The 20,077-nt window shown below is 53.3% G+C and overlaps 1 protein-coding gene across 1 annotated transcript; it reads left to right on the top strand.

The window, feature by feature from the left end:
• The first annotated feature begins 7,088 nt into the window (after positions 1 to 7,088).
• On the top strand, positions 7,089 to 19,374 carry LOC128724540 (uncharacterized). The gene is made up of 4 exons (XM_053818265.1): positions 7,089 to 17,969; positions 18,046 to 18,433; positions 18,511 to 19,097; positions 19,171 to 19,374. Exons 1-4 carry the CDS (start codon positions 7,089 to 7,091, stop codon positions 19,372 to 19,374), a joined length of 12,060 nt encoding a protein of 4,019 aa, XP_053674240.1.
• The last annotated feature ends 703 nt before the right edge of the window (positions 19,375 to 20,077 follow it).

The raw sequence follows: 20,077 nt of genomic DNA, 5'->3' as shown, positions 1-20,077 counted from the left end.
TTCGATTTCGGTGTTACGACGTTGGTGAGGGAGCATAGGAGAAGAGCGGGGGGGAGGGGGGTGGGAGGTAGGTGGCAATTGTTATCAGCTGTCTTCGTGCGAGAGGCCTGGTGACCTACTTTGGGTGCATCGATTTTTGGAAGTCGCTATTCTCCCGACCCGGCAACTCGTGGAATTGTTTAATTGGAACGTTTATTGAAGCTGTGTTGCTGGGAGAAAATAATAAAATCACACGACAAAGGATTACCGCAAAAGGATCGACATTTGAATTTCCACGAAACGATTAATCACGTGGGTCGAAATTGCGATAGAATTCACCGTCGGATGTCGTGAGGATTTGTTGATTCGCTATTTCTTACGCCCCAGCACCCTGTGTCGATTATTTTATTCACCACCCCCCGTAAAGGGATGAAAATTATCATCCACCCCCATTATTATATCGTCTTCTTTTTTTATTCATCGCTCAGTTACGCAACGATGGATCACGAGACGGATCGTCGTGGCGCCCTTCGAGATCATAATATTTCGTTTCGATGAAGAAAACCGAAAGCCGGCAACAACAATAACGTTACCGAACGGACTTTCATGATCTATTTATTTTGCGAAATGCTTCCACTCCCCAACAACGAGCGAGCAGCGAGCCGGCATCATCGTAATGGGCTGTGTGGAATTATTTAGGCCATTTCAATCCATCGAAAAGGCGTGGGAGCAAAGCGAAACGTGTGCTGAAACGTGCCCCCACCGTGGCCGTTTTCTAGATGCCTTTTTTTCTGCTTCTCTGCCGCTCGATTTATCATTTTCCTGTCTCTCTGTGTTGTACGCTCGTGTGGATGCTGAAACCATTTCCTGAAACCTTTTCCCCGAAAAAGCCTCCCCTCCGACTTCACCGAAATGAGGTCAAACCGGCGGGTGCAGACGAGAAAAAGCATGGTTCCTTCTTGAGCCAGGAACGGGAACCGCCGGGTGGCTTGAAGTGGGCAACATCTTTTTTTTTTCTCGCCAGCATACACCGAGGTTTCTATACCTCCAACCAACAACACCTAACGCACCCAACAACTGCTGGCAACGACGACGCTGTCGGAAGATGGATCACATTATGCTGCGCCCGTTTCGCATTAGCATACAATCAGCCACACACGCACACACAAAACGCCGCTCGGTCGGTCGTTGGCCGAAGAAAAGCCGGTTGGAAAATGCGTGCGGCACGAAGGGGGGGACGTTTGGGGTGAAAGAAAAACCAGACCCTGGGAACCTCTTAGGGCCGAGGAGAGGGAGTGGAACCGTGTAATTGAGCGCGGAACACGAAACCGACTCATTGTTGGGAGGCCCTTTTTTGCCCCTTTTTTTATCTGGCAAAGAGCAGAGAACATCTGTTCGGTTTGCTTGGTGCTTGGTGTGTTTATGCTGATGCGAAGAAGCGAGAAATTCGCTCTTATTCGAGAGAAACAGAGAGAGGGAGTGAGATAGAGCAAGTGATAAAAGAAGCAGCCATTCTTACCTTTTTAACCGACAATCGTGGGCTGTAATTTCGCGCGAATAACGCTATCACGTGGTACGAATGGCGCTTCGAGTTGTTACCAACACACGTTCGCTCGCTCACATCCTTCCCAATCGTCAGAAACCCTCTTCTTCCCATCGTTTGTGCTCATCAAAATCTGATCATAATTCCGATCCCGTCCGGGGGGGGGGGGCTGTCCCGCGACACGCTGTATGAAAACCAATTAATGTGCGTTCGTTCGTTTATTTTTGACTTTCGCAAACACACAAGCGGGGTGAGCCTGGGGAGGACACTTTTCAGCCAACATCGAACGCGAGCGGTCGTTTAAATGTCGGTTCCAAAATGTCCAACGCCACATGGGCCCTCCATGGAATGGACGACGACCACGTGTTGGTGTTTTGGCGTCGGGAGATACGCGAAGATCGCGAAAGGAAACAGTACAGTTACTTGCCACCAGATGGCAGCACGTTCCGTTCGCGCTGTTGTGTCGTCTTTGGAGGAAAACGACGAGACACACGCCACTTGTTTTTGATGGCCGTGGGGGTGCTTTTTTTTGGAGGGCCTTTTTGTGAACACGCATGAACAGCAATTGCGTTCCATTCCATTCGAGTTGAAGGAGCGCTCGTTTTTTGCTTTCTACGACTTCAACAGTGTATTCAGAATGACTCAATGCAACAGAGGACGGTTGGAATCTATGTATGGGAAAGGATGTGAAATGGTTTTGTGAGAAAAAAAACATTCAATATCACTGAACGTGTCTCAAGTATGTTTAACAAGTGTGCAATATTTTGTTGATCACCTTTTTGGAGGGTAAAATACCCATTGGATGTTTAATGATTTATGTTTAACCTACAAAATCTTTTTGAGCATATTATGCTCTCTGATAAAGGTCTTATAAACAGCGGTCCATTTGACATCCTTGCCACAACGGCCTCAACCACGTCGAAGACGAGATTACGACGTGTAAACGCCACTCAGGGCCAGCGCCAGCGCCAAAGAGCCCTGCGTTTACAAAACCATCGCCACAAAACTCGACGTAAGAAAAGTCAAAGAAACGGTTGTTGTTGTTTCTTTTTTTGTTTTTTTTTTTTTTACATCACGCACCTCATACCCACCCGTCTACTCACCCACCCACCTGCAAAACGCACTTGTGGAGAAACTGTAACGTTTGACGAAAAAAAAAATGTACCGTTCGTTTTTTGTTTCTGTTCTTTCACCCCCCAGCAGGTTTCTTTTACTCCCGTTTTCTCGCCCCAACAGACGCTGTTGGGTTGAAGGGCGTGTTTTGGAGGGCTTTCCCAGCCAGTGAGAACTTGCGTGTCATGCGGGAGATCATCAGGCACACACTGGGGGAGAGAGCGAAATGAAATAAATATAATGAAAAAGACGGAACCTTAAAAACCGCAGAAAAAAAGAACGAACGGAAAGAAAAGCCGGCGTTGTTTTAATGAGCGGCCCGTTTGGAGAAGAACCGACAGAGAGAACCGTGGGTTGCCAACCATGCGCAACAGGTGAATCCAGATCATCGTGGGGAGGCCGGAGAAAATGGGAAGTTTTCTCGAGCAAGGCTGGAAAAAGAGTGCGCCGCGCCGTTTGTGCCGTGGAAAACTCGCCTTTGACGCAGCATCTGAAAATCACAACATCACACCAGCTGGCGAGGCGAAGGTCCTATAGCCTTTGTGTGTGTGTGTAGTGGTCGAACCACCCTCGGTTTTTGTTCCGTTCCGTTACTTCACTCTGCACCAGAAGTGGCGAAGAAAAGGCCGTTTCCTTCTCGAGATGTGGCCGTTTGGTGTTGAAGGTATTTTTAGGTTGCGTGTGCTCTCTCGTCATGGAAAAGCGGGGGACTATGAGTGCCTGCGTGTGTGTGTATGTGTTGCTGTTGCCCTCCCACACACGAACGAGGAGGTGTTGAATGCGAATCCGACTCCAAAAGTCCCAAGCAGTGCCGATTTTGAATCCCTTTTCCCTCCGGCGTTTTGTTGCGGATGTCGTGATTCATAATTGCTTGCGGCGGCCTTTTGTGAACGCGACGCCGCCTTTAGCGTATTGTTTTTAGGGTTTGTTGTTACTGAATTCCTGCTTTCACTGCTGCATGACGGGCGAGTCCACAGACTGGCCTTATGCTTGCTGCTTTGAAGTTGCATTGGTTTTGTTAAATGATGGCAAAATAACGCTCTCAGCAGTGTGGGGGAAGTTTTTACACACTCCGAAGTAGCAGTGTACCTAAAAACACGAGTGCATCGTGTGTTTGAAGGTTTACCACTGGCTTCCCCACAAAAAAATGAATCTTCCTCGTTGTGTTTTTGTTGCCTTTCATTGATGCAGCTTTTCCATTAAAGTTTCCTAAGCTGCCCTTGTTTATTCTGCTCGATTTCTACTGCCAAAACCTTGTTAACGTTTCTTAACCATTCTAGATCAGGCGTCTGCTCCTCAAAAGAGGCTCTTCTCTGTGGGTCAAGTGTTGTTTGAATTTAGTGCCTCAAACCCGGATCGACTTCATAACGGCAAGAGAGAGCGCAAAAAAAAAGAGTGCTGGTGTTATTCCTTCCTCCCCATCCCCATGTGGAGTCGAAGGGGCAACAACATAACGTCAAAACGATCACAAATCCCTTCCCCAGGATCGATCGTGCTCGACAAAGAGAGGGTGGCTTCCGGCAAAGTTCCGGCCAGTTTTGAACGCCACCCGTCGTCGATATCGGTTTCCGTCATTTGCATTGCAAATTTTTTCACACAACACCCGCGGGTGCACTCGCGGTGCACGTCACCCACACCTGGTTCACCCACCCCTCCCTTTTGCCATCCACTTTTTTGCCGGGGCGTGCGTGTGTGGCGTAGTCATAAAAATAATCATACGTGTTCGGGAGGAGGGAGACCTTGCGCCTTGGCCGCTGCTCTTATTGCACACTTTGGGGGTGGTTTTGGCTCTCGTAATCGTACGAGGGGTGTTTCAGTATGCTGTGCGAGCGAGAACGAGAGCGGGACAGTCAGTGAGGGTGAATGACAAAGGGATGGTGTAGTTCAAGGGGGGACCTTTTTTTTCTTTGCGCGATCCGATTCGCGTGCAAGCCTCCTCCCGGCTGTTTGGCCTTCGATGTTTGGCATCACACAGCTCGTCGATGCATTTGCCCTATACACACACGCGACCGAAATCCACTATGCCGTTGTGGTAGTGGTTTGTAACCTTTTAACATTTTTTTTTCTATTGCGCATTTGAAGGACCGTCAGGCGAGATTTGCACGTCGTGGACGATGAATTATGATTAAATTTATGCTAAAAAGCGTGCAATTTCATGGAAAATTTCATGGCTCCATTTGCATCGTTTTAAACCAAACTCCGCGTGACGCCGCTCGATAATGAAGGTAATAATATTAGCATAATTTAAGATCATGTTCTGAAAACGATTAACATGCTTATTGTGGGTGGACGTTGAAAGGACTCTTGTTTATTGTAAAAGGTTAAGAGCATAAGCAAGAGTTTAGGCAATAACTCACCAAAAGGGTGGTTCGTAAAGATGCATTTTGAAGGGGTTTGTGCAGAGAAAACAAAAAAGAAAAACTCACCAACGATCCATCTTATTTTCCTTCTTCAAAAAAATAAATAAAACCACCCGCCCCCCGAGCTTGGGTATATATTTTTTTTATTTATCGTTCGTTTCATTCGCTTGCGGTCAGACATAATAAAGCACACCGAGCAGCACCATCGAACTGTCAAGGTCGTTGACCTAAATATGCTGTCCCGTCGCGCCACCGTGGTAGGTTGGGGCGGGAGGAGAGGGTTTGCTTGCGTTTGCGGGTTTTTTTTTCTTTCTTGTCGGTGTTTACACACACACACACACACACACACACACACACACCAATTTGTTGATGCGCTCAATTTCGCAAAAGGAAAATCGCAACACCGCTCGCTCTCGCTCACCGTTTATGGGTCTGGGTTGGGTTCTTAGGCGTTTCGGGAATGAAGAAAAAAAAACGCATCAAAACGCTCACGGTCAAAGAACCGCTGGACGTTCGACCTAAAGGACCACGAAGAGAGTGGGTGTGTGTGTGTGCCACGGGTGGGTGGGATGGTGGCACATACATTTGTCTCGCCGTATGTGTCCCTGAGCCGCCACCCGCCGGTTGTGTTGTCATCAGTGTCACGCACCGGGCCTTTGAGACATTGTACGATTTCGCGCATTGTACGAGTCGCATTTTATTGCTTGCCTCAATTCGACGAGATGTCTCTCGCTCTCTCATTCTCTCTCTTCCTCTTTTTCCCCGCCACTAAAGACACTCCCGTTGCGTGGTGTGTAATCTGTGTGTTTCTGTTTATACGAGCATAAATAATTGAAGTCGTTGCGCCGCGAACAAGCGCAAACGGCGCACACACACGCGCGCGCGCGGGGGAACCTCGCGAGGACACAGAAAAGGGCCACACGCAAAAAAAAGCGGCGAAAGCAACAACAACGGTGGCGGGGAAAAAATGCGAACGAGAAGAGAGCACGAAAAAAAACAACCCTTGAAAGAAGGCACATTCCTCGGCACAGAAAACGAGCAGCCATCGGTGGTAGCATAAAATTTGCATTTGCAACTGAACTGCACACACACACACACACACACACACACACGCGCGCGTATGCTTACACACACGGTCAGGGTAATAATGGTGTGCCCTTAAACGCGAAATGGGAGGTGGGAAAACCATGGTGTAACCTTCAACAATCCTCCAACTGATACGCTTTCTATCCACCATCCTCCGACGACGCGTGCTATCAATCGCGATGGTCGGAAAATTGATCGGTGGTGGTACCTATGGCCGAGCCCGTCTAACTGGTTCGATCCATCCTCCTCGAGGGAAAAGAGATGCAATCGATTGGAAGCGATTCAATTTGGCGTTCGAGAGCGTTAGAGAGAACCACCTGTGCCGCGTGAAAAGCCGGAACTATGAGACCGGTTGGCCCGGTGTCCGGTGTCCGGATGGCCTACATATATTCGCACACGAACACACACACACACACGCACACATTCCGGTTCGACGACTTGGGCGGGTTCAAAATTGCATTAACATAAATGCAACACCCGCTGGTGGTGCAGCCCGGAGCCGGGAGAGTAAATTTAATTCCATATCACGCGTTTGTATGTGTATGTGTGTGTGAAACGGCTTAGTGGGCAGGTGGTTATCAATTAGGCGCACATGCACACACAAACGATGGAAAAAGACGGTTAGTTGCCTCTGACGATGTACATGATACGTTTAATGCCAATTATTGTAAAGCGAATCGGATAACGTTAGCCTCATCGCATGAGCTGGTGGTTTAGCGGAGTGGAATTAAACCAAAAACCACACACTCTTGTAGGCTCTGAAGTCTATTTTTGCTCGCAATGCGTCCCCACAAGCCACTTTTGTGACTGCCAAAGCAACCGAGTCAGACCTTGACATTGGTTTCGTGAAAAGCCACCATTGACGCTAACAACACGCGGTGTTTGTTCTGTTTATTTGCAGTTTAAAAAGCCAATGAATGATGGAACCATCACAACCAGCACCGGCACCGGGTTCTGAAACAGTAGCCACGGGTGTGCCAAACCCAACTACGGCTTCTTTCGCTACGATGCCGACGGACAACACGTCCACCGGACAGCAGCCTGAACAAGCTGTTCCGGTGTCTTCTGCGCCTTCACTGGAAAAGGTGAGCTTAGTGGAGGAACAGCAGCAGCAGCAGCAACCCACGACGATGCCTTCGGAGAAGCCGACCGGAAGTGGTCGGGAATGCGAGCCAAAAATCGAACACGTCACGACCACTCCGGTGGAAATGGAGAAGACAGGCGGCCCATCGCCAACGGCAATTGGCGAAATCCATGCGAACGGTGATCCGTTAGCCGTGTCGGAGGAGACACCAGAAATAAGTACCACTTCGGATGAGTCGGAAAAGTTGTCCGAAGCAAGCGAAGGAAAGCGTGCGGAGGAGGTTGTTGCAGCGGAAAATACCGGCACAGATCCGTTGGGTGTCGGTACGAAGGGATGTTCCGGGAGTCCTCCAACGTCCTACGAACAAACACCCACAGCTTGCGAGAGTCATCTGCCGAAAACGGAGGCGTCCAAAGTGCAGAACGATGGCAAGGAAATGGAGTTATCGGAGGCAACGCCAACGTCGACATCTTCCCCTGGTGAAGCTCCTGCAACGAGTAGCAGCGTTACGAACGAAGAGCAATCCTCGCCAAGAAGGTGTTCTTCCAGTCGTACTCCACCACCAATAGTGGAGTCTTCTACGGCAACACCGGAGAAGGGAAATCCGATGGCGGATGGAGTGACCAGAGTTGACAGCAGCAGTAGAGTGGAAGAACCTACTGAGAACAGCGCGGACAACGTGAAAGGGCCTAGCAGTAACGGTAGCATTAGTGTAAATAGTATTAGCAATGTCTGCAGCAGCAGCAGCAGTAGTAGTAACGGCAGTAAGGAAGAATCTCAGCCACCCTCTGAAGGAGGGTCACCGAGCCGGGAAGATAACGCGACATCTTCTGATCCGAGCGATCGAACGCGATCGTCACCTGCCGAAAACGTCGCACCGGAGGTAGTATCGAATGCTGTGATAGAGAAGGAACAACCGCGAATGGACGGTGATCCAGATCCGGTTGGGGTTGTGATAGCACGGAAGCAGGAAGATAAAAGCGAGCTGCAGCAATGCAAGTCATCGCCGTCGACGGTGCAATCGAATGCAATGCAGCAGAGTGAGCGCAACGAGAAAGTACCGAGTGAAAGCGCCGCATCCAAGCGAGAGGAAGAACACATAGAGCGATCAAGCGCACCGGCGGAAGATACGAGGCAAAAGGAGGATGCTAAGGCAACAGAATGTCCGGTCGCAAGTAGCACGAATCAGGGGAATACTCACGCAACAGAGGAGAAAGATAGCAGGGTAAACATGACTGTGGATGGGAGAAGCGCCTCGGAAACGGTACCACCGGATCCTGATCCGGGACCTCCCGTGCAGGAGTCTGTGAAGGATGGCAGTGTCGACAAATCGTGTCCAAATAGTCTTGGGTTGGATGAAACGGCGAATGGTGGTGTCTCGGTAGAGCAACATCAGACCTCCAAGCTGGGGACATCTCAAAGTTCGGTGGTTCTCGAATCCCGGTGTGAGGATGAGAACGGCAACGATAGTGATCCTAAAACGATGTGTAACCTCAACAACGCAGCAGGTCGGGTTGACTTCCATCAACAACAACCACCGCCACCGGTTTCGGCAAGGAACCCGCTTCAGTTCACCGAGGTTGCGAACGATGAGGTCGAGCTGAAGGTCGATGGAGGTCACCTACTCGATCGCGTTATAAAGCTGTCGCTGTTGAAAGGTTTACAGGATAGCGGGAAACGTTTGGCCAAGAGTAGTCTGATCATATCCGGCGCTAGTGCCAACTCCGGTGAAGGCGTGAATGGTGAGGCAACCCTTGCGACGACTTCTTCACTGAGCAAAGCTAAGAGTGCGGCCGCTGGTTTGCGTTTGTTAGAGGAACACAAAACCACACCACCGGCGCTGGTGGCAAATGGGTTGGTAGCATCGGGTAGTAGCAGTAACGATGGTGTCCAAGAACCGGTTGCTGTTAAGGAGCTTGCTAGCAGCACTAAGGAGCTGGCGGATGCGTCACAATCTCACACCCAGAAAGGAGGAAGGATACGGCACTCGAGTGATACGACCGTCAGTAGTAGCCCTTCCGGGGAGCTCGATGGAGAAATACGCAGCAGCAGCAACAGCTCGTTGGACTTCCGAGAAGAAGAAGCTAGACCTGCGGAGATTCCCGAGGATTCAACGGTGCCGTCCAGTTTGGAGGCAACCTCTAGCAGAGGAGGTCCTGCAACTCACGAGCCTTCGGGTAGTAACGAACATCTCCCGATGAAAGCGCGCAAACCGCAGTACTACGCTAGTATTCCAGACTTCTCGAAGCAACAGTTTAGATCATCCACTGGCGGATCTACTACGCCGACCTCGACAACGGCGACGTCGAAGAGTCTTGCTCAGCTGCACATGAAAACGCCCGACTTCAGCCGTTTGGTGTCTGGTTCCTCGCCATCCTCCCAAACTTCGCCGTCTTCCACGACGACGACTTCTTCCACCATGGCGACCACAAACATGCGCACTACGAGTGAGCTAAAAATCTCGAATCCAGACTTCACGAAAGGGTTCGCTTCGCAGCAACCGCACTATGGTTCGTCAGCACCTGGCAGTTATCCGTCACCTCACGACGCCGGTCAGCATGCTGGTCCTGGTAGTACGTCACCGTACGTGTCTCAGGACACGTTCAGCAAGCTCATCAAGGAGCGGAATTACATCGCGGATCTGCAGCTAAAGAACCCAGCACCTGTGTCGCATCACAGTTCCTCACGGGATGGTTCTTCTCCCGGGGATACAACGGGGTCTTCTAACAGCGATTACCCAGGGTCGTCCCCACGAGTGGCCACAGTGGACACAACCTCTTCGGGGAGCGCCGGAGTCCCGTACGGAAATGTTCCTACGAACAATCTCTACCACCGACCAGCGGGAGGATCTATGATGGAGCAACCAATGGAGCTGGAACCGACAGCGCACGTGATACACAAAAATGCAGGAGGTCCTGCTGGTCCTTCTGCGCCATCCTCGCTGCAGCCTGCAGGTGTTCATCACGCACCGAAAACGTGGAATCCTCCCGAGTTCAGCAGCAAGCACTTCACACAATCCGCTCATCCGAGCCATCGAACAAACGCGCTTCCAAACGGTGCTGGACCATCATCAACTTCCCCATCGTCTCGTGATCCGTCACCAGCGCCTTCCTCATCATCCTCGCCACATCATGGCTACGGACCTCTGGCAGGTTCCTCAGCAGCTCACGGAGGTAAAGCTCCACACCCGGGATCAACGCCAGTGCCCGGTTCGGAACGGATCGTCGTGAACAACGTGCGGACGTACTATCCAGAAGCGGCCGTTCCTTCTCCAGTACCACCGGGATCAACAAGCGGATCCCATTCGTCGGTATATCCCTCACTACCGAAGGTGAAGGATCCCGAGTTCCGGTTAGACCACAACAAGGAACAGCTACTTCTGCAAGAGGGCACGATCGTGACGGTGAAGCAATCGAATCTCTCCTCGGGTGTGCCTTTTTCGGGACCACCAGGACGTGGTCAAATGCCACCACAAACGACCGCTCGATCTTCCTCCACGGAGCGGCGTGAGGCTCAGATGCTGCAAAACTCGCAGGACATCGTGTACCGTGACTTCAGGCAGCATAAGAAACCAAGCCCACCGGCAGGAGGCCCTGGAGGTCCCCGACCATCACCAGGACACTCGGTTGGAAGTCCTGTTGATCGTAGGTCACCGTACGATCCTTCCCCGTACTACCCGCAATCGATGCACCATCATCGCCCTGGACCACCAGTTGTTCCGGCGCAAGGTGGGAACATTGGTCTTATGCATCCACCTCCATCGAACTGGCCGAGTCCAGGTCATACTCCTCCCAACCCAGCGCAACGTCCAATGGGACCAAACACAGCCCACAGCAGCCCACCGGGAAATGGAGCGAGTCCCGTTTCATCACCAGCACCTTCAGCGGTTCCGATGGCGCAACATCACTACCCTCACCAGCACCACGCTCAAGGACCGTACAAAAACTCACCCAGTCCGGTGTCGGGTTCGACGTACGGTTCAAGTTCTTCCCCAGGTCAACCGCAAGGAGCAGCAGGAAAATATCCCTCGCCACAGGTTTACCCAGGGGGGCCTGCACCTGGCAGCGAAAGAAGACGCGATGCGACACCTGATCGAGGCGTTGGCTCGGGGTATTACAAAGGGTTGGATTACAACATGGAGCAGAAGTTCGCAGAGGTGTACCAGGCACATCACGCGAAGGAAAAGCAAGCAGCAGAAGCTGCTTCCAGCTCGGGAAGACAACATCGTCCGTCAGCTCCCGGACCCGGTGGTGGAAGTTCCGGCTTCGTTTCGACGCCAAACGTCCAAGGGAAGGGTGGTCCAGGACCGTATGGTGTGGGAGGTTACGACCAGCAGTACCATCCGTACTATCAACAACAACCGCAAGCAACACCTTCCCCAACATCGACACCATCGCCAGTGCCTTCGCCACACCACAGCAGAAAGTACAGTGGACCTCCTTCGAGGGATCCTTCTCCGCTAGGTCAGCAACCACCGCAGCAGTTGTATCGGTACGGTTCCAGTGACGCATTGTACCACGTTCCATCACCTGGTGGACCTGCGTACATGCACACGCCACCTCCAAAACCTTCGGAACATGGAGGCAACGCAACACCACAGGTTCCGGCAGCACCGTACTATCCCCGGCAAGCTTCTCCGTCGACGTTAGGCTACCCGATCGGTACCAGTGGCCCAGGATATCCTAGTAGACCTCATCATCCCGGTGCGATCGTTCATCCGAATCACCACAACCCGGTTGGGGCGCAGTCTGTGATAGGTGGTGGTGTGTATGATCGAAACATACATCCTTATGCCACCGGAGGTCCTGGTCAACCTGCACCAGGAGCAAACCAACAGTCTCGTGCTTCAAAACCACCCTCTGGACCTGCTGCTGGACCGGATCAATCGGTGGCAATGCATCCACCGCAGCCGGGAAGCAAAAACATTCCTGTTCGGGTCATCGCAACGGCTCCACCAGCGGCCGTTCCTGTCGTTCAACCGTCCGTTGTCGGTGGTGCTTTGGGACCATCCCCACGGCCCGTAGGGCAATCATCCTCTTCAACGGCAACACCGGCTCAACCAGCGAGTACCGGAACGATGGCAGAAGCCAGCAGTGGCCACGGACGTGATGGTAATGCAACTACGGCTGGTACTACGGCGGTTATTATCGCACCCGTGAAACGCGAATCACCGCTTGATCTGTCGGTGAAAACCGTCAAAACGAAAGCCGACTCGACGGGATGCGATGACTATGGTGCTGGTTCGTTGGGTGCTGGCCACAGCAGCAGCATCAGCAGCAGTAGCAACAGCAGCAGTAGTAGCAGCGGTAGTGGAGCTGGCACGAACGCTCGTGCCCGTGAAATGGTACCGAAGGTGGACTTTAGTCCGAACTTTCAGAAGCACATTCCTGCGATTCCTCACTCGAGGGGAAGTTCCGGCCCGGTTGCCCCACCAGGTGGTGGTCCACCGAGACCTCCGGAACCGCACCATCAACATCACCAGGCGCCTGCGATGACACGCCACGTGTCCGTGATTAGTCCCGCAATTCCGCCGGGATACGATAAGAAAACGGACGCGTACATGTCCGCTAACTATCGCGCCGTTGGTGGACCGATGGTTTCTTCCGCCTATCAGTACGCCGCGGCGGGTTCTGCACCATCAGGTCCACCTGGATCCGGGTATGACACTCCGGCAGCACCAACACCGACGTCTTCATCCTTAACGGCAGCATCGTCGGCGAGCAGCAAAAGCGTTTACTATCCCCCGATGGGTGCGGAGTACGCCCGTAAAGCCAGCGGGACTGGAAGTATCGTGACGGGACAAGCCAGCGCTGGATCGGCGGTTGTAAACGCACGGCCTACTCAACCCGCTGGACACTCATCTGCTCCACCGGTTAGCGGTGGTTCGCAACCCCGTCAAGATGATCCTCGAATCGAAGATCGCAAGTTCGTCGAGAGTATGCTGAAGAAGCAAACCTCACCATCGTCCGATGTGATGGCCGACTTGCAGGCTGGGAAGTTTCCCACCCGTTTGCCGCAAGGGCTGGTTCCGAAAAAACGAGCCGCCGCAGCAGCAGCTGCTGCAGCAGCCGCAGCCGAAGCGGCTCTATCGAAACCGGCAGGTCCTGGAATGCCACCTGTGGCAGGTGTTCCTTCCGCAGCGAAAGTGGCCAAGTATGAAGATCATCCACCAAGTGGTCACGTTCTTCCAGGACATCCTCAAAACAACCCACAAGGACCTTCTCCAGGAGGCGAAGAACGCTACCCAAATCATTCCACTGGAGCACCTCCGGAGGGTGGCTATCCGCATTATGGACCTGTTCCTCCTGTGAACACCCTAGGACACAGCTACACACCACCCAACAAGTGTCCTCCGGTGCCTGAAATTGCCAAAGGTCCGACGGTGCATCCATCCGTCATCACAACCAACTATCACCATCATCCACCAGCGGCCATGCAGCAGCAACAACACCAGCAACACTTTGCTCCGGAGACGCACTATTATCAACCTCCAGCGGCAGGTCAGGCAAAACCACCACCATCCCGTGAGGAACCCATCGTGCCGGTGTACCATCAACCGCACTTACGCGGTGGAAATGCTACCGTTTATTCCGCGCATACGTACGGATTCCCGAAGGTAGAACCACATTCCGCTCATCCGCAGGTTGCTCCGTACGCGCAACATCACCCTGGTGGACCACCACCACCGTCACCGTTTCACTATGGTGGAGGAGTTGTCGATCCTATGAAGTCATCCGCGGAGAAGTCATCCGTCTATCAGATGCAGTCGCACATTCACTACACCGGTGCTGGTGCCCCGGGTGGTGCTCCAAGGATTGGTGTGCCTCTTTACCATCATCAAGCGCACCTTCAGCAGCAACATTCGGCGCAACACCTGCACCATTCATCGCCTTTGCCACACGCAACGGAACCGATGCCAACCACCGCCCAGTATCCGCCGGCCCAGCAGCAACACCACCGGGGAGCTGATCAGTCGGTGATCTCGAAGCTGCGTTCTAGCCTTGAGCTGAAGGAGTACGAGAAGCAGCGCATCAGTCAGCTCCGTAAACAACCACCACCGGAGGTTGCCGCCGACGAGGATCACTCGCCAAAAGGCGCCCAAGCAAGCGTTGGTGCTGGTGCGGTCAACTTTGGAACCGCCAGGGAAGCGCACGATACACCCTCATCGTCGTCGCGTTTTCGCACCAAAGGCGAACTGAAGGGCTACACCCCACTTCCGGTGTCGAGTGTCACCGAGTCGCCAGCCCCAATGGCGCTGAAGAAGGAAGACCCGAAAGAGGACCACCAGCAACCGGATGCGGACACGGAAAAACCGATCATTCCACCGGCGGATCTTGAGGTTGCGGCACCACTCGACATCCTGGATTGGGGTAGCGCTTGCAACGAGTTCGTGGAACAGCTGCAGACGGGCAAAAAGCGTGGTCGACGGAAACGGCCGATGGTACTACCGGCGGTTGGAACACCAGTGGGAGGTCGCACAAACACCACCACTTGGAACGCGGCAGACACCAACAAGGAACCCGCTTCAGCGTTCGCTGAAGACTCAACGGATCTTTCAGCGATCCCGAAAGAAGTGCTTAATTCCGCTCGATCACCGCATCGCGCCAAAACCCAACCTCCGGGTGTTGCGAGTGGCAGTGAGAGCTCGAGTGATGAAGACAAACCACTGTTGCTGCTTCGTCAGCAATCCCAGCAACAGCAGCAGCAGCAACAGCAACAGCAACATCAGCAACAAGACCCACGCCAAGTGGACGATCAAATCAGTCGCTTGCTGCAGCAGGAGAAGGTCGCTCGCAAGAAGCAACGGTTCGAGCTGGAGCAGAAACACGAAGCGAAACTTGGTCGCTCGAGCAGTACGGATAGTGAGACGGCCCGGGTTGCATCGGCGGCTGCCCAGCGCGCTAAAGCCCGTGTCCGCAAGCTACGCCATCGTTCGAGCGTCGTTCCGATGCGATCAAATCTCAAATCATCCGATGGTGACGGTGACGTAACGGCTGAGGACGAACCGGAGGACGGCAAGGGGCAACCATCGGGTGGCCGGAAACGATCGCCACTTCCGTTTGTGGCCAGCGCAAAACGCAAGCGTACACGTGCGCCGGGTTCGCGGTCACCTTCGAGTTCGTCCTCGTCCTCGTCGGAAGGGCGAGTTGTGAAGAAACCGGAGGGTGAAAAGCCCCGGAAACGGGGACGACCGAAGGGTACGGGTGTGGGGGGGAGTAAGCGCGGTCAGCAACCGACGAGTACGCGGTGCCAAACGGCCAGCATCAAGCAGGAACCGAATGAGAACACCGACCTCAGCTCGGATGAGGAATCACGTGCGTTAAGGACACCTCAGAAGGAAGCGAGAACTGGTGGCGCCGCTGGCAGGACAAGCGCGGACACGATGAAGAAACGTGAAGCCGGTGGTGGAGGTGGAACGTCCGCTGGTGGGAATGGTGGGTCAGGTGGAAAAGCTCAGCAGGGAAAACCTTCGGAAGATGGTGCCACGCTGTATAACGGTGTCCAGCAGCGGGAAAAGAACGGCTGTTTTGGTGCGAAAGTGCGAAAGCACGTTCGAAAGCAACCGCCACAGGTGGGTGCGCGTACGAAGGCACACTCCGTCGCATCGGGAACATCCGGTTCTTCATCATCCGCGGCCTCATCATCCTCATCCTCCTCGGAGGAAGCGGAAGAAGACCGCGAAACGATGACACGATCACGCAGCAAACGGGAAGCCGAACGGCGCCGTTCGAACAGCAAAGTCCTGCGGAACGATAAGATTGTGGAAAACTGCCCGAACCCGGTCCCAAGCCAACGGCAGGCTCGGGCCCGGGCTGATAGCGAGCGGACACCAACGAAAAAGAGTGGCAAAACGCGAAAACCATCGGTCAGTGAGCAACCACCGACGTCGGCGACTAAACGCGCTAAATCCCGACCGGCGGAATCTGACTCGGATGTTACGAAAGCAGGCGGTGGAAATGGAACGTCCCGGAAACGGACACGGCAGGCGTCAAAAAACGCACTAAACTCGTCCGCCGGTTCGGCGGACTCGGGCGATAGTTCGAGTGACGACGGTGGTCGTGGGGAGGTTTCCGATCGGTTGCGATCCCGAAAGGTCGCTAAGAAGTCATCGGAACCCGCGAACCGGAAGCAATCTGCTACAACATCCAGCGCCACGAAAACCGGATCACGGCGGGAAAGCACGACCTCGGCCAAAGGAACCGACGGGGGTGGTGGTTCTGGTAGAAAGAAGGCCATCAACACCGGCGGCAACACCAGTGGTGTGTTGCACACAGTCCGGAAGTCCTTGAAAGAGCTCAACCAGTCGACGGAAGCTGGTCCGTCGGGAGATCCGGCGGATCACTTTTATCCCGGATGGGAAAAGGAGCTGTACGAGTACAAGCGCTCACTGAAGGTACCTCCGGAGTTGATCACGATCGACGGTGGGTTGTATATGCACCGGATATCGACCTCCTTGCCGGATCTAGACTCACCGCACCACAGCGACGGTTCGGAGACGTTCTCCGAGATCGTGAAGAAGCTGAACCAACGTGATGCCGTTACGGCGATGTCGCTGAAACGCCCTAAAACGAAAGCAGCCGCCAAGCAGCAGCAACATTCCGTCCCAGCAGCAGGAGGATCCTCCACGGCGACCGCAGGGAAGGTGAAGGAAGAGGAACACAACCGGCAGGAGCGCAAGAAGCTTGACGATAACGCAAAGTTTAGCTCCATCATCGAACTGCTGCATCGCCGGTGTATCGCTGCGCAGGCTGCCAAACCATCCTCATCCGGAACGGGTCGTGGAAAGGGTTCATCCAAGGGTTCCGGAACCAAATCGGGTGCCAACAACACCTGCAACAGCAGCACCGAGGCTAGTGCGAAGCAGAAGCAGGAGTACGAACTGTTGCCAACACCGGGTGCTGAGTCGGAGTCGCTGTTTAGCAAGAATAGCAAGAAAAAGAAGTCTCTCTTTGATACGGCCATCCTGAAGTCACGCACACGCACCGAACAGAAGGCGATGCAGAGCAAGGAGATGATCCGGGAGGTGTTTGGTGGGGATGGTGAGCGGCCTCAGTCGGCGCCTCCACTTGGGTGTGTCCAAGAACCGAAACCTGATCCGGAGCTGTTCGAAGAAGGCTTGCAGAACGTGACGTACGACGAGAAGTATAACGAGCTGATGCGGAATGTCGATCGGATCGTCGGTGAGCTCGATGGTGGTGCTGTCTCAGGAGCAGCAGTTGCCGTGAAACAGGAACCTCCCGAGGAGGAAGACGAAGACGACGAGGAGGACGATGACGGAGCGGAAGATGATGAGGATGATGACGAAACGCAGGACAGCAGCGTGCGGTTGAAGGATTCCGAACGTGACACACCTTCGGTTGCGTCGGAGCGAGGCGGTGATCGTGATCTCACCGGAACACCGATGTCCTTCAATGGTGCGGCATCATCGATCGGAAAACCCTCGTCGGTGGTCACCACCACTACTGTAGGTGATGTGGCGGTTGTGGCACCGGTGACGGTGAAAAAGCGTGGTCGTGGACATCGTACATCACGCCGGAAGGGCAGTTCGGGGTTTGACTACATCCGGAAGAAGAAAAAACCGTCCCAACAGCACCACAACGGGCAGGGTGGCCAACAGCAGCAGCATGGTGCATCGACGGCTGTGAATGGGGTGGCCGGAGCAATCGGGATGCGAAAGGTGACCGCTTACGAGAACCTCGAGGGTAAGGACGAAACGCACATCAACAAGGAGATCCGCAGCTGGGTGTTGAACAAGGGCGTCGGTGAGAGTCTGCTGCATAAGGCAGCTCGGCTCGGTTACACGGTAAGTCCTGCTGTGGCATGGTTCGCGCACACAAAAGAAGACTCTCCTCGCTAATAACTGCTTGTTTTCTCCGTAGGACGTTATCGTGTACTGCCTGGAACGCTTGGACATGGATCCGGACCTGAAGGACAATGCCGGATACACGCCACTACACGAAGCATGCGCTAAAGGACATCTAGATATTGCGAACTACCTGCTGCAGTATGGTGCCAGCCACTCGGAACCAGCCGTTTCCGGGATGCGACCGCTCCACGAGGCGGTTGAGAACTCGTTCATCGAGATCGTACGGTTGCTGCTGGCGTTTGGCGCCGATCCGATGTTGGCCACGTATGCTGGGTTCACACCGATGCAGCTTTCTGAAAGCGACGACATGACGATGTTCCTGAAGCACCATCTCAGTGATGTGCAGAGTTTGGCCCCGAACAAGACGGGCTGGAAGTTTGACGGGCCCTGGAAGATTCATGGTATGGAATGCTTCAACGGAACAGGGAGCTCGCGAGCCGTTACACTCACAAAACGTATCCTTTTGTACCTTCCGTAGATCCAGAGGAAAGCGGCTGCAATGTGTTTCTGCACATTCCAGGGTTTTCCAGCGAGGACACCAATGGCGGAGGCTTTGCGTCTCTCAATAGCAGTGGCACCAGCACCGGCGGTACAGTGTCGTCTGCTTCAAGCAAGCGTTGTGACTCGAACTCCAACATTATGCACTACGAGGTGGATGGCGGTGGTAGCACCAACAACGTACCGCCGAGTGAACCGCCACCGGATGATGCGGATTCTGTCCGGAAGCGAAATGGCCTATCGGAGGACAAACCAGCGGCTAGTTTGCGAAATGGGAAAGTAAAACGGGAACCTGTTAAGCCGAATGAGCACGTGACGATGAACGGAACGACTGCGAGTCGGACGAAACTGACCAACGGAGACGACGGTGATCAGAAGCCTGATCAAGAGCAGCTCGAAACAGCGGAACCCGATGACGATGGTGAGATGATCTTCGAGTACGAGGAGGCGGACCGTCCACTGCCGCCACTGTACGTGCTGAAGGACGAATACAACGAGCGCTGGATGCTGATGAGCGATTTGTGCAACTTTCTCAAGTTCAAATCGAAAGAGGCCGTACTTAAACAGGTCAGTTTAAGGGCAGTCAGATGGCAGCTTGCAGACCGAATCCATTAACCCAACCCGTACGTTCTTTTTCCAGATCTGCCCGAACAACTCACCCAACAGCCAGCGCGAACTGATACGGGAGATGAAGATCGAGGAGTTTCTGGCACGGGCCAACTGTCTGCAGCTGCTGTGCGCCGGCGAGAAGCTCAACATTCACGCCTCGAAAGTCGTGCTGGTGAAGTACAACGACAGCGTCAAGAACCTGCTGCAGGTTCAGAGCGTTATGACGCGCATCTAAGCCGAAGCCTACCCCCCAAAGCCGGCTTCGAGCACTACGCTGCCTTAAGGTGGAAAACGAGAACCGGGGGTGGGGACTAGATCAATTTGAAACCAATCGAACAAAGCAGTAAGCACATCACGAATCCCTCTCAAAGACGGTGCAGTGAAAATGGCCGGGTCCACATAGGCCGTATTTCATCACACCACGCGGATATGGAGGTGATCGTATCACTCTGTTAATGATAGGGCAGCTAGAGCTGGCAAATAGTGTTTAGGGTTTAAGTATTTAAAAAAGAAAACGTGTTTTTTCGTCGTATCCTAACTTCCCGCCCCCAACCGCTGCTGTGTGTGAATAGGAAATGTGTATGTGTAGCAAATGAGCAAGGAGCAGATCTGGTGTGTCTTACGCGTCCGTCGGGAGATATTTAACAGGAGCGTCCTATTTAAGCACGAGCAACGCGTGTGTGTACAACATGTACCAATAAGTAATCGTAGAACTGAACACAACGTCCGGATGGTTACGGACGGTTGTCGAGAGAATGGGCCGCGCGTTCGGTACGAGTTATGCGATGTATTTATTTGACTCACCCTACCAAGCGCTCAGGCGCGGCTCAAACCTCAAACGCATATATAGGCTCCTCGTTCTATTTTGTTTGTTTGTTTTTTTGTCTTGTTTTGTATGGAAGGTATTTAGCGTTAGTAAAAATGAAAAAAAATCCCTT

Source organism: Anopheles nili, chromosome 3 (genome assembly GCF_943737925.1).
Source record: "Anopheles nili chromosome 3, idAnoNiliSN_F5_01, whole genome shotgun sequence".
NCBI classification, from domain to species: Eukaryota; Metazoa; Arthropoda; class Insecta; order Diptera; family Culicidae; genus Anopheles; species Anopheles nili.
This window is presented reverse-complemented; position numbering and strand designations above follow the sequence as displayed.